General features: G+C 42.5%; 1 protein-coding gene across 7 annotated transcripts in view; it reads left to right on the top strand.

Moving 5' to 3' along the window:
- Positions 1–14,173, top strand: part of LOC117358874 (steroid 17-alpha-hydroxylase/17,20 lyase) — a 95,464-nt gene that overhangs the window by 43,135 nt on the left and 38,156 nt on the right. For 6 of the 7 annotated variants that reach the window (XM_033940682.1, XM_033940681.1, XM_033940683.1 and 3 more), the window contains 2 exons: positions 8,294–8,432; positions 13,368–13,597. In XM_033940682.1, the coding sequence (XP_033796573.1) occupies positions 8,396–8,432; positions 13,368–13,597 (267 nt within the window). In that variant the 5' untranslated portion in view covers positions 8,294–8,395. The remainder of the gene's footprint in view (positions 1–8,293; positions 8,433–13,367; positions 13,598–14,173) is intronic. The other variant, XM_033940684.1, reaches the window with a different exon arrangement.

Genomic DNA, 14,173 nt, shown 5'->3' with positions numbered 1-14,173 from the left:
AGGGAGAGGGGAAATGCACATGGAAGGAAGGGAGAAAGTCTGCATATAGAGGGGGAGGAGAGAGAGGGAGCAAGGAAGAGGGGAGATGTACTGCACATGAAGGAAAGGGAAGAATAAAAGGTAAATAGATTTGAGAAGGAGGCAGAAAAATTGAAGAAAGCTGAATGTGAAAGATCTGTTCCCACCTTTTGTCTATCTGTTTGGCACTGAAGAAGAAAGGAGGTGAGAAAAGAAATAGTAGATGGAAAGGAGGCCTGGAAAGAATTAAAGAGCACAGACACAGGAAAGCAGAACAAGATGATTAGTATATTAATATCACCAGACAGCAAAGGTAGGAAAATTCATTTTATTTTCAGTTTAGTGATTGAATTATGTCAGTGTTGAGAATTTATGTCTGTTGGCTTTGTTTTGCACTGTTTTTGTTTCTATTTTTCTGATGCTGCATGACATCAGAGTCTGGTATCTGCTTTCATTTTTTGTTTGTTTCAGTTCACTCTAACATTGCATGCGCTGGCTTTCCTTCTCCTCCCTCCCCCTTATGATGTAACTTCCTGTTTCGGAGGAGAAGGGAAGCCAGCGCACGCAGTGTTAGAACCCTGTTGCCTGGGTTCAGTTCACTTACGGACAGTGGGCAAGGGGGCAGTGGGGGGGGGTGGAAGTGAGGGAAGCTGATCTCACCTCACCAGGCAGCCGAGGGGTGGGGTGGGGTAATGCCGTTTCACCCAATTGGGGAGAAAGAGGGATGGAGGGAGAAGGAAGACCAGGGAAAGGAGAGCAGAAGAAAGAGAGATGCCAAGACCATGGGAGGGAGGGGAAGGAAAGGAGATGCCAGACCATGGAGGGGAGGGCAGGGAAGGGGCAAAAAAGGAGGGAAGGAAGTGGAGAGGAGAGGAGAAAGAAAAAAGGGCACATGCTGGATTGGGTAAGAAAATGGGTAAATAAATGGGGGAACAGGGAGCGGGGTATGGTGGGGTGGGGCAGGGGCAGGGCATGATAGGGCAGGGCAGGTAGTTTGGGGCAGGGGCCCAGTGGACTTGTGTGCCTAGGGGCTCTCGATGAACTAATCCTACCCTGGTTCCAGAGCTTAACTATTCTCTGAGAGAAAAAAAAAATCCTTCTATTGGTTTTAAAAGTATTTCCCTGTAACTTCATCGAGTGTCCCCTAGTCTTTGTAATTTTTGATGGAGTGAAAAATTGATCCACTTTTACCTGTTCTACTCCACTCAGGATTTTGTAGACTTCCATCGTATCTCCCCTCAGCCGGCTCTTTTCCAAGCTGAAGAGCCCTAACCGTTTTAGTCTTTCCTCATACGAGAGGACTTCCATCCCCTTTATCTTGGTCACTCTTCTTTGAACTTTTTCTAGCGCCGCTATATCTTTCCTGAGATAAGAAGGCCAGAACTGAACACAATACTCCAGTATTTAGGCAGCTCTTTTAGTGTGGCTAATTTGTATTGTGTGTGACATTCCCAATCATTTTGGAATGTTAGCACAATCTAGGTATAATTACCTACAGCTACGCGGACGACATTACCATCCTCACACCTTACGATCAACCTAAACCCACCATGCCAAACATCCTACACAGAATACTTAATACAGTCACGATCTGGATGAAAGATCACAAACTTAAACTCAACCCAGACAAAACCAAACTCATCCTATTCGAAAATGACAAAATCCAAACCTCAAAAAATTTAGAAATCAACTCTATCAACTACCCCATCCAAACCACCATAAAACTACTAGGAATGACCTTAGACAGAAGCTGTACCATGCAACCACAAATAAATAATACAATCCAGAAATCCTTCACAATCATGAGAAATTTGAGACAAGTCCGGAAATTTTTTGAAAGAAATCAATTCCAGCTTATAGTACAATCTCTAATCCTAGGACTGCTAGACTATTGCAACATCCTATTCCTCCCATGCCCTGCTACTATGATCAAACAACTTCAAACAATCCAAAACACAGCCTTGAGACTCATCTTCTCATTAAGAAAATTTGACCACATCACAGAAGCTTACATCAACTCACATTGGCTACCAATCCAAGGAAGAATACAATTCAAATTCTACTGCATGCTATTTAAATCCCTAAACGGAGACAGTCCTTCCTACCTGAATAACCGCCTCAACCAAGCATCCACACTCAGACACAGAAAAACGCACTCCCCATTCATACCCCCCCCGATCAATGAAGTAAGAAGATCAAAACTTCACGATGGCCTCCTAGCCATTCAAGCCGCAAAAATGGATACCCGAATTTCCAAACTACTGATGACCACATCAGACTACAAGACATTCAGAAAAGAAATAAAAACAATACTTTTTAAGAAACTCCTAAATCAGCCCTAACTTCACCTAATTTTACCTCCATGTACACAATTTACTGTAAACTGTAATTATCCTTACCTCGAAACTACCTAACTGCCACTCTAATGTATCTTCAATTCCTACATTGTAACCCCATTTTATAAATCTTTTTGTAAGCCGCCTTGAACCGCAAGGTAATGGCGGAATAGAAATCCCTAATGTAATGTAATGTAATATGACCTGAAATATACATTTTAAAATTATTTCATTTCTTTTCTGTAGAACTTGGTAATAGTTTGCCTTGTTTCTTTGCTTTTATTTTTTTAATACAGATGGTTAAAGCAGTACTTCTCAAACCAGTCCTAGTGATTCCTAGGCCAATGTGGTGTTTGATTGATTCGTTTTCTATCCCCTTTTCCCCAAAGAGCTCAGAACAGGTTACAGTTAAATAAACATTTCAGGCTTTCCCAATGAATATGCATGAGATGGATTTGCATACATGTATGGCTCATCCATCTGAGCTTTAGGCAGTTAATAATTTCCTGTTTTTGTTACCAATATCAAAGTATTTAAATCTGATTCTTAATACACCATATTCAGCTTTATTTATTGTATATGGGGTTAGGACGACTGATATCTTATTTGGTTTCATTGCTAGAAGAGGGAAGACTTCCCTATCTGCTCTTTATCTGTTTGCTATTTATTTATCTGTTTTAAACACAGTGGAACCTTGGTTTTTCGAGCATAATTCGTTCCAGAAGCATGCTCATAAACCAATTTACTCGTATATCAAAGCGAGTTTCCCCATAGGAAGTAAGGGAAACTCGCTTGATTAGTTCCACCTCTCCTCCCCCGAGGCCAACTGCGCTGCTCCACACATCCCCGCGATCCGACATCCCCCCTCGATCCAGCATCCCCCAGCTTGCGTCACCCCCCCCCCGCCGCAATCCGGCATCCCCCACTCACCCACCCACCCACTCACCCAAACACAGTCGCTTACCCCGCTCTGGCACTGCCACCAGAATCAACACACAGGACATGCCGGTGCCGAGAATCTCGGAGAGAATGAGAACTAGAAAGCCTTGAGCATGCACAGATGCTCAAGGCCCAGCACAAGCAACAGGGAGAATCTACCGGCATCAGCATGTCCTGTGCGTTGGTTCTGGTGCCGGTGCCAGAACTGGGTAAGCGATTGTGTTTGGGTGGGTGAGTGGGGGATGCCGGATCGTGGTGGGGGGAAGGGCGACACGAGTGGGGGGATGCCGGATTGTGGGAGGGGGATGCCGGATCGCAGGGGGGGGGCTCACAAAATGAGGCAAGCTCGGTTTCCGAGGCACGGATATTGCAAATGTTTTGCTCATCTTGCAAAACACTCGCAAACCGCGGTTTGACTGTATTTATATTCTCTTCTCTAAGAGCTGGATTTTTAGAGATTATTAAACCATTACTCTACATTTTCAGTCCATATCAAGAATATCCTTTATCATTTGTCACAGATATCATCAGCAGAATTTCACACCAGTTTTCAAAATATGATATTTGGGTGCCATCTAGTGGAATTAACTTTTAAAGCATTCACCGGTGCATGAAAATATAGCCAGTGCCACTGGTTTCTTGCAGAATTTTCAACAATCTTCGGCAGAACCAGAAAAGTTTCCCAACTTCTGCAGCAATTATGTGGCAAATTTGTATAAATGTGAATTATTTGGCACTAGTGTTTAAGCCCCTTACATTAATAGGTGCTAGAGTAGATGTCTTTCTGTCTGTTTTCTTTTTCTTTGTCTCTCTCTCTCCTTGGACACTGTTTGTCTGTCATTCTTTCTGTCTGTGTCTCTCCCTGGCTCCCTATCTGTCTGTCTTTCTTTCTGTCTCCCTGCCCCCCCTGCTTGCCTGTATTTCTCTGTTGCGCCAGGCCTGCCTGTTTCTCCGTGGCCCCCTTCTGTTCCCCCCCCCTCCTAGAGCAAAGCATGATTGCTGTCTGCCCTTCAGCCCCCTTTCCCTCTCCCTCTGCCCCCTGTTGTGCCATGCCTGCCTGCTCTGTGGCCCCCTTCTGTTTCCCCCTTCCCAGAGCAAAGCATGATTGCTGTCTGCCCCGCAGCCCCCTTTCCCTCTCCCCCTTGTCCCCTGTTGTGCCATGCCTGCCCCTGTTGTGCACGCCTGTTCTTACCCTCCCTCCATCCTGGCTTCCTGGTGTCTTCTGGTCAACTGGCATGAACTGCATCAGAGGGAATGTGCAACCGAGGTGGAAAGTGGCCTGCGAGGTTCGATACAGCCGGCCGGCGAACCTCAGCAGGCTGCTTTGAAGAGGAGCAGCAGCTGTGGCAGCAGTTGGTGAGTGAGGGTGGGAGGGGGGAGTCGCCAGCGTGTTCCCTGCCTCCAGGTTCGAAAATGGAATTCGGCACAGAGGGACACATCATGCTGTCAGGGAACACGCCGTCCTAAGTGCGCATGCGCGCTTAGGGTTTTTTTTTTATAGAGGATATTTAAACATATGAATGTTGATCTGTATAAACAAAATAGTTTTCCAGTTATGTTTTGTGTCTGAATAGCTTATTTTGTTCTTTTGTAAGTTTTAGGGATAGAAAATGTCAAATATCAATGTAGGAAGAAGAGGTAGAAGCATTCTACCGTAATACATGGGGAGAAGAGGGAGGATTTGGAGATGAAGAGAAGAAATAGGAAAGATTGGAATGGGCAGAAAAGAGGAGAAATTATGGACAATGGGAAGTGGAGATGAGATAAGAAAAAGAGGAGGAAAGGAAGCTTAATGGATATTTGGCAATAAAAAGGCAGATCTGAGGTGCTGGAGAGAGGATCCAGAGAGAAATGAAGGCAAGAGTCTGTCTCATGGATTTAGCCTGCTCCCTCTCACATTCCCTCTCTCTACGTGGGTCCTTACTACCTCCTCTCCTTTTCCCACTCGACCTCTGTCCATTCCCATTCTCTTTCCTGTCTCTACCTCATATACACACAGATATCCTCCCTATCTGTTTTTTCAAAAACAGGTACTATATCCTTTGTTTATCACAACCTCCAGCTCCTGTCTCACAATCTCATTCTCACTTCTCTGGCCTTCTCTTGAAAGAAATACAAGGGTTCTTCAAAATGTTTCAGCACTTTCATTTTTTTCTCAGGGAATGGTTGGGGCGGGAGAAGTGGTAAGAGGGCATATCGTAGAATGTCATGTGACTTGTCAGTCAGGCAAGCTGGCTCACCTTGTGGAAAAGTGATGTAATTTGCTTTTGAGATATTTAATAAAGAGTGTTTAAAAAAAATAAAAGTGCAGAAACGTTTTGAAGATTGCTCATAGTAAAACATCTCTTGTTTCTGAACTATTCCTAGATTCCTAGTTGAAAAGAAACCTAAATTAAAAACAACTTCTGTTTCTCAAACCTCTTCCACTCACAACCCCATCTCTGTCCAGTGTTGATCATATTGCAAGAGGAGATGGTAAGAGACTGCATGTAAGATAAGAACATAAGAATTGCCATATTGGGACAAACCGAAGATCTATCAAGCCCAGTATCCTGTTTCCAACAGTGGCTCCCTATCCATTTCCGCATACAGTTCAAACTCTTCCTACTGACTAACAAGTGTATTCACACTGCAGCTCCTCTCAGTCTCTCCTCTCTTATCTCTCCCTATAATCCACCTGGGAACTCTGTTCATTTGGGCAAGTCTCTCTTATCTGTTCCCTTCTCCTCTACTGTCTAGGTAGCATCCCTGGGTTTACCTGATGTCCCTGATATTCCATGTGGATTGTTGGGGACAGGAGTAAAGTCCTCTCACTCCTACCCCTTGCAGCTTCCCTAAGAAAATGGCTGCCAACCAGGTCCCTTTCATAAATATTCTTTGTGGATATCCTGAAAGCCTGACTGACTGGGGTATCCCCCCGGACAGGTTTGGGAACCATTGCATTACCATCCTCGTCATTCTTCTCCTTGAGAACCTCCATGGTCTCTTCTAGCTTGGCATCTCCTCTTCCTTTCTCCACACCTATCATCCAGCATTTCCCTGTCCCATCCCCTCCACCCCTATGGTGCAGCATCCCCATGTCCCCTATCTCCTCTTTTTCTTTATAGTCCTGCATCTACCTGTTCCCTCTTTCTCTCCTGCCTCCCCCCCAAAAAGGACAGCTTCAGTATTCAGTAGGATAACAGTTTGGAGACGAGTATAGCTGTAGGATATTCAGGCTGGTGGCAGGAGATGCAGCTACATAAATCCCTATGCTGTGCTCCTTCCTGGATTGTGTATGTAGCAAACCATACACCAGAAGTGAAAGCCTTCTAAATGTGGTTCATTGTCTACAGAACTCAAGAAGGAGCATATCATCAAGGTTTATGTAGCCACATCTCTTGTGAATCCAGCATTTCTCTCACCTTATTCCCTTTGTCCCCCCCATAATCCAGGATCTTTTTCTTAATCTGTCCCTCCTTCCATGGCCTTGCATCCTCCCTACAGCTCCACCCCCAAGTCCGTAATTGTTTCCCTTCCCCTGCAGGTCTTTACCTCTTCTTTCCCCAGGCTCCCAGGCTAGAGAATGACATGGGGAAAAAATTTATCACCGTTCCCGCCCCGTGAGCTCATCCCCGTCCCTGCACCATCCCTGCGAGCTCGGTGCCCGACCCTGCCCCATTCCCACGAGCTCAGTCCCCGTCCTGCAAACTGTCAGATCCCATCCACACAAGCCTTGAATAGTTATGATTTTATACTGAATTTATTTTATTCAATTATAAAAAGGAGACAATATTCTGTATAATTGTCATTTTATAAACACAAATAATACAGAGCAAGGATCAACAAAACCCCTGATTCCCCTTCCTTTCACAAATATCCCCTCCACTATTGTGAAAACTGAACAAACCAAATTACTACAGAATGCTACATAGAAAAATCAAACTAAAATAATACTTTAGCCACACATGGCAAGTATAGTGTTAGGGGAGTGCAACTAGGGCAACTGCCCCCTTGTCAGAGAGAGAGCCCTAAGCCAGCTGGAAGCTAAAGAAGCACAGCTGGGCTTTGCGGTCCCCAGTTATGTCTAATACCAACTCTAGCAGGATACATATTTCAAATCTGAAATATTCTAATCACAAAATATAAAATAAATTAATTTTTTTCTACTTTTTGTTGTCTGGTAATTTTGTTCTTCAAATCACATTGGTCTCAGGCTTTGGTTTTGGGTTCCTTCTGTCTTCATCGTGGCATGGCTGGCTCCTGAAGGTAAAATAGGCGCAAGAGGAGCTGGGGAGGAGATGCCGAGTCTGACACGGGCACAATTTTTTTTACCACAGGAGCAAGACTTTTCATCGCTCCTGTGGGGGCAGTGAAAAGTCTTGTCCCTGTTCCTGCAGTAAACCAGTTGCAAATGTCTCCATTCCTGCGGATTTACTGCGGTGACCACAGTTTACCACGGTAAACAGTCCCCGTGTAATTCTTTATCCTAGACCTCTTTCTCGTCTTTCCTTAGCCTCCTCTACAAGTTCAGCATCTCTCTTCTTCCCTTAGTACCTCCCTGCGAGTTCAACACCTGTCTTCTTCCTTCAGCTCCTCTACAAATTTAGTACCTGTCTTCTTCCTTCAACCTCCCTGAGTTCAGCATCTCTCCCTCAGCCACCACCCCCATGAGTCAAATCACTTCTTTGCAGGCAGCAGCAGTAGTCAGAACATGTTTGCTGTGTCCTGCCATCGCATTAGCTGAATGTTATGGTAGAGAAAGGCTCTAGGTTGGCCCAGGGAATATGTTCTGAATGCTGCTGCCTGCAGTGAAGTGGCAGCTTAATCTGGCAGCCTCATCCACAACAGGCTTCAGGTCTGGGGAGTCTAGTGCTCTGTCGGGCAGCCTAAAATCATTTGTCCTTTGTTGCTATCTGTTGGTAGAGGAGATTAAACCCCTGCATCTTGACTGGTCCGTAAGGACTCAAGATATTAGTAGATAAAGACCTAATTTTTCCTGTATGCCTTCTTTTTTCAAGGTGACCACAGATATCCTGACCAGGGATGGGAAAGATATTGCATTTGGTACCTATAGCACCAGTTGGAAGTTCCACCGGAAGCTAGTACACTCAGTGTTGAGTATGTTTGGTGAAGGATCCCTCGCTCTTCAGAATATCAGTATGTAATGAAATCACAAATCCTTTTAAATTTTTTCTGTTTAATTTCAGGATAGTGATGAAAAAAGGTTACCAAAATAATAAGTGCTTTGTATTAGACAATAGAATCTCAGTTATTCGGCACCAATGGGGATTGGTAGATGCTGGATAAATGTAGTTTCAGCATCGACATGGCAGATGAGGTTCAACGTGGATAAGTGTAAAGTGATGCATGTCGGTAACAAAAATCTCCTGTACAAATACAGGATGTCCGGGGCGGTATTTGGAGAGACCTCCCAGAAAAGGGACTTGGGAGTTCTGATTGACAAGTCGATGAAGCCGTCCGCGCAATGTGCAGCGGCGGCGAAAAGGGTGAACAGAATGCTAGGAATGATAAAGAAGGGGATCACGAACAGATCGGAGAAGGTTATCATGCCACTGTACCGGGCCATGGTGCACCTTCACCTGGAGTACTGCGTACAGCACTGGTCGCTGTACATGAAGAAGGACACGGTACTACTCAAAAGGGTCCAGAGAAGAGCGACTAAAATAGTTAAGGGGCTGGAGGAGTTGCCGTACAGCGAGAAATTAGAAAAACTGGGTCTCTTCTCCCTTGAAAAGAGGAGACTGAGAGGGGACATGATCAAAACATTCAAGGTACTGAAGGGAATAGACTTAGTAGATAAGGACAGGTTGTTTACCTTCTCCAAGGTAGAGAGAACAAGAGGGCACTCTCTAAAATTGAAAGGGGAAAACTGGAACGCTCTTCCGGAGGCTGTGTTTAGGGGAAAACACCCTCCAGGGATTCAAGACAAAGTTAGACAAGTTCCTGCTGAACAAGAACATGCGCGGGTAGGGTTTGTCTCAGTTAGGGCACTAGTCTTTGACCGGAGGGCCGCCACGTGAGCAGAATGCTGTGCATGATGGACCACTGGTCTGACCCAGCAGCGGCAATTCTTATGTTCTTAAGTCCTGGCTTGTTTTGCCAATGTAGCATCTTGCTACTACTACTATGAATTATTTATATAGCCCTACCAGATGCATGCAGCGCTGTACAGAGTCACAAAGAGTATGAAAACAGTCCCTGCTCGAAAGAACGTACAATCTAAACAGACAAGACAGACAAACAAGATGTCATGGATACAGTTAAGGTGAACGGTTAATCATCAGGCTGGGTTGGAGGGCAGAGGGGAGTACAGGACAATCAAGCCATTATGACATCACTGATGAGGTTGGCTCTTATTGGTGGAATGAGGCATTATGACATCACAATCTCAGCTCTGCTTCCCAAAGACAAATAGGATGTCATGGATACAGTTAAGGGGAACGGTTAATCAGCTGGCTGGGTTGGAGGGCAGAGGAGTAGGGTTAAGGACTGAAAACTATACCAAAAAGGTGGGTTTTCAGTCTGCTTTTAAACAAGGGAAGGGGCTTGATGGACAAATTTGGGTAATTTTTTCCAGGCATAGTGGGCAGCTAGATGAAAGGAACGCACTCTCTTCACATTTTCTGTATTAGATAACATATACAGTAAAACCTTGGTTCACGAGCATAATTCATTCCGAAAACATGCTTGTAATCCAAAGCACTCGTATATCAAAGTGAATTTCCCTATAAGAAATAATGGAAACTCAGATATTTGTTCCTCAATCCAAAAACTTTAATACAAAATACTATACGTACTCGTATTGCTCATTTAGAACCGTCGCTACACTCTTGCAGAGTCAGAGAGAGAAGAACCATCGGCTCAGTTGTGATGTGTGTATAAAGTATTTACTTGTAATGCAAGACATTGCTTGTATATCAAGTTAAAATTTAATAAAATGTTTTGCTTGTCTTGCAAAACACTTGCAAACCAAGTTACTTGCAATCCAAAGTTTTACTGTATAACAATACTTCATGTGGAGCTAAGAGGAGAGGACTTCACATTGCAATGTCTTCATTTGCCTATTTTTTTTCTACCAAAGGAAAGGAGCATTAACTCCAGAGAATTAGTCCATCCAAGTATTTAGTTAATACATTAGAAAAGCATCACCTTATATTCTTTCTTTTGTTTGTTCACCTTTGTTTTCTGATGTTTAAGTGGGCTAACATGGTAACCACACTACTTTATCTTCCTGATATACACATCAGTATTTGAAACCAGAGTTCTGAAACCAGTTAAATGTGGAACACTTGCTCCCTCTTTTACGAACGCATAGTGCGGGTTTTAGCGCCGGCAGCACCGGAATTCCTATAAGCGTTGGAGCGGTTACCACCACTGCCAGCGCTAAAACCTATGCTATGCGTTCGTAAAAGAGGGATCTGGTTTGCTACCTTTGACAATCATTTTATAACAGGGCACCTATACAAATTTCAGAACATTCACCTCTTTTATAAATGCAACATACGTGCTTATCTGCCTTTATAAAATAGGCGAAGCAACAAACAAACCCAGTATTCAGAGAAACCGGAAAAGTGGAGTCAATGAGCAAGCAAGTCCCGAGTTTATTAACATGAAAGTAATAAATGATAAATAATAAAAACAATGCACACAGTGAAAAATACACAGCCCAGTAAGAGCAACTAATAGTTCACAACGGAGAACCACACTGACTCTGAATCGTGAAGCATAGAGTTCCAAATGTTGTGCCGATAAAATCAGTAGTCAGTAGCTAGTCCCAAATGGTGCCAATGTAACTGATGATGGTTGAGTATAAATCCAAATGCAGCAAATCAACTGGCAAACAGTGTGGCAGTGTGATGGGCTTCAGTAGAGGACCTGAAGCGAGGGACCCTACACGGTCCATGTTTCAGCAAATGTATTTGCCTTCATCAGGAGTCCATTGTTGAAAACAACCATCTGGGTGAAATGTGGCCTAGTACATGAAGCTAAAAATGAGCACAATTAAACTCTGCTGGAGAAAGAGACGGCTGGTAAATGCCCATTTACTTAGCATCTGTTACAGAAGTGTCTTCAATTGTTTTCCATGTGTCCACCCCAGTGGTATCGGGTCCAATGGACAGACATTTATTATTACTTTCGGACAATCCACCAGTGGTACCACTAGATGTAGATTCTTCTTTGTCAGGAGCCTCAATGAGTCCTCTCAATCGTACTCCTCCCCTTCATCCGGTACCCAGTGATAGTGGGAATATTACCCCCACTATATCTGATGCTCAAGTGATTTCATCCACCCATTTAAGTAAATTAGTATATGCTGAAATACCTAAACCTTTGACATTTTCTGGTGGAGTGGATGAAAGCACACGAACAGAAGAAACACAGGATATTACCTTAAAAGACTTATGGCTAGGTATATCTAGGGTTGAAGGGTTTCTCAGGACATCGATGAAGCAAATGGGAGATTATTCCCAGTCAGTTTCTTCTAAATTAGAAAATGTGGATGCTAACCTAGGTTGTTTGGATAAACGACTAAATGTGGTGGAAAATCAATGTAATAATTTGCAAGCTGTCTCTGTATCAGCTGTTAAAGATTCAACTGTAATACATTCTAAAATTGAATCTATGGAGAATATGAATAGAGTGAAAAATCTACGCTTGGTCAATTTTCCAGTTACTCACTTACTGTCACCTGAGATTTTATTAAGGAAATTCTTTAAAGAAGTACTGGGATTGGCCAATGCAGAGAATTTTCCAATAAATAATTATTATTACATTCCTTTTAAAAAACTTGAATCTGCCCAGGGGGAGGACCATCTGACCACACCAGGGGTAAATTTGACTGAATTTCTAGAAGATACACAGGATGTGATTCAGATTCGGTCCACCCTGGTAATAACATGCATGAGCGAGATGGATAAAATGTTGATAATGAGACTTTACTTTAAAAATAACAAAGTTTTGTGGGGATTTGGTCAGGATCTTTCCGGATGTATCCAGAACCACACAGTTGAGGAGGAAAGAATTTTTAAAATTAAAGGATAGAGTGTTGGCACTGGATGCATCCTTCTACTTGAAATTTCCCTGTAAATGTATGATCAAACTATTAGATATTGAATATTCTTTTTGGGATCCAATACAATTACAACAATTCCTAATTGCAAGAGAAAAGAAATAGAAAAGAGATTTGTTTCACCTTACTTAGAAATATGAGGAGAATTAATATAACAGTATCCTAGATTAAGGAATGATTCAGGGTTCATAATTATGAACCAAGAATTACCATTCTTTATATTTCCTGAACTTTATTTTATTAGAAATAGCAAGATATACTCCCCATTAATGGGGGCTTGAAAGGAACTTTGTATGTATGATTTGATTATGTATTATTTTATTGTATGTGAAATCCTTTTTTCTTTTGAACTATTGGATATTGTAAAGTATTCAAAATTATAAAAATAAAAAAATAAAAAACAACAACAAAAAAAAAATATAAAAAAAAAATAATAATAATATAACGTAAAGTTTTCCATGTGTCCATTAATATTCTATTGTTTTTACGTATCCTAGGCATTTTAATACTGAGAAGATGATGAAGCCTAATGGGAAACATGAGCTGCCATTGTAACCATAACCAATCTGGTAGCTTTTCCATGAGTTCTAGGAGGTCTGTTTTTTATTTCTTTTGTAATCCACCTTGAACCGCAAGGTAATGGCTGCATAGAAATCTCTAATGTAATGTAATGTAATGTTGCTTTTATACCCGGGGCCTCGCAGAATGGGATACCATTCTCTAGTATCCCATTCTGCAAGGCTTTTTCTGCTTTTCTACTACCTCTTTCTGCCTTTTCTCTACTGCTATGTTGCTTTTACAAAATAGACCCCTTTTGGGATTTTTCACCTAGGAACCTCGTTATAAAAGGAAAAGGGATTGGGACTTGTTACTATCCCTCCCCCCCCCCCAATGTATAAGTAATGAATTAGCATCTCTGCCTAGTTACCTGAAAAGCAAAATCATAATTTCAAATTTCAAATTCTATCTTGCTTTTTTTCTTGGCTAATGTTCATGTGTAGTTTGTCGAGAAGCTGATGCCCTGCTCGAGACACTTACCAACCTCCAAGGCAAAGCGATAGACATGGCTCCAGAACTGACTCGCGCTATTTCCAATGTGGTGTGCTCACTTTGTTTTAACTCAGCATACAAAAGAGGAGACCCCGAGTTTGAGTCAATGCTGTTGTACAGCCGAGGCATTGTGGACACAGTTGCCAAGAACAGCCTGGTAGATATCTTTCCATGGCTTAAGGTGAGTGTCCTTAGATGGGAGAACATCTCACTTGGAAAACCTGAGTAGTCTTCCTTATTGGCGTGAGACTAGGAACTCTCTCAAAATATAGCCATCAGAGGGATCTATTTACTTTGTAACACAATTTGATGAAGCAAGGATAGAAATGTAATCTTACAAAATAAGACAAGGAAAAAGGAATAGGCAATCGGTGATTTAATTGATAATAAATGATACATGTTGAACATCTGAGGATGTAATAATAATAATAATTTATTTTTATATACCGCCTAACCAGCAGTTCATAGTGGTTTACACCAGTGGTTCCCAACCCTGTCCTGGAGGACCACCAGGCCAATCGGGTTTTCAGGCTAGCACTAATGAATATGCATAAGAGAGATTTGCATATAATGGAAGTGAGAGGCATACAAATCTGCTCCATGCATATTCATTAGGGTTATCCTGAAAATCCGATTGCCCTGGTAGTCCTCCAGGACAGGGTTAGGAACCACTGGTTTACACAATAGGTACTCAGCATACAATATAATAATAACATCATACGTAATAAAATTCTAAGTAACTAATACAAGCATTAAA

Source organism: Geotrypetes seraphini, chromosome 4 (genome assembly GCF_902459505.1).
Source record: "Geotrypetes seraphini chromosome 4, aGeoSer1.1, whole genome shotgun sequence".
In the NCBI taxonomy this organism is placed as follows: domain Eukaryota; kingdom Metazoa; phylum Chordata; class Amphibia; order Gymnophiona; family Dermophiidae; genus Geotrypetes; species Geotrypetes seraphini.
Note: the sequence above shows the minus strand (reverse complement) of the source record. Positions and strands in the feature narration are given on the sequence as shown.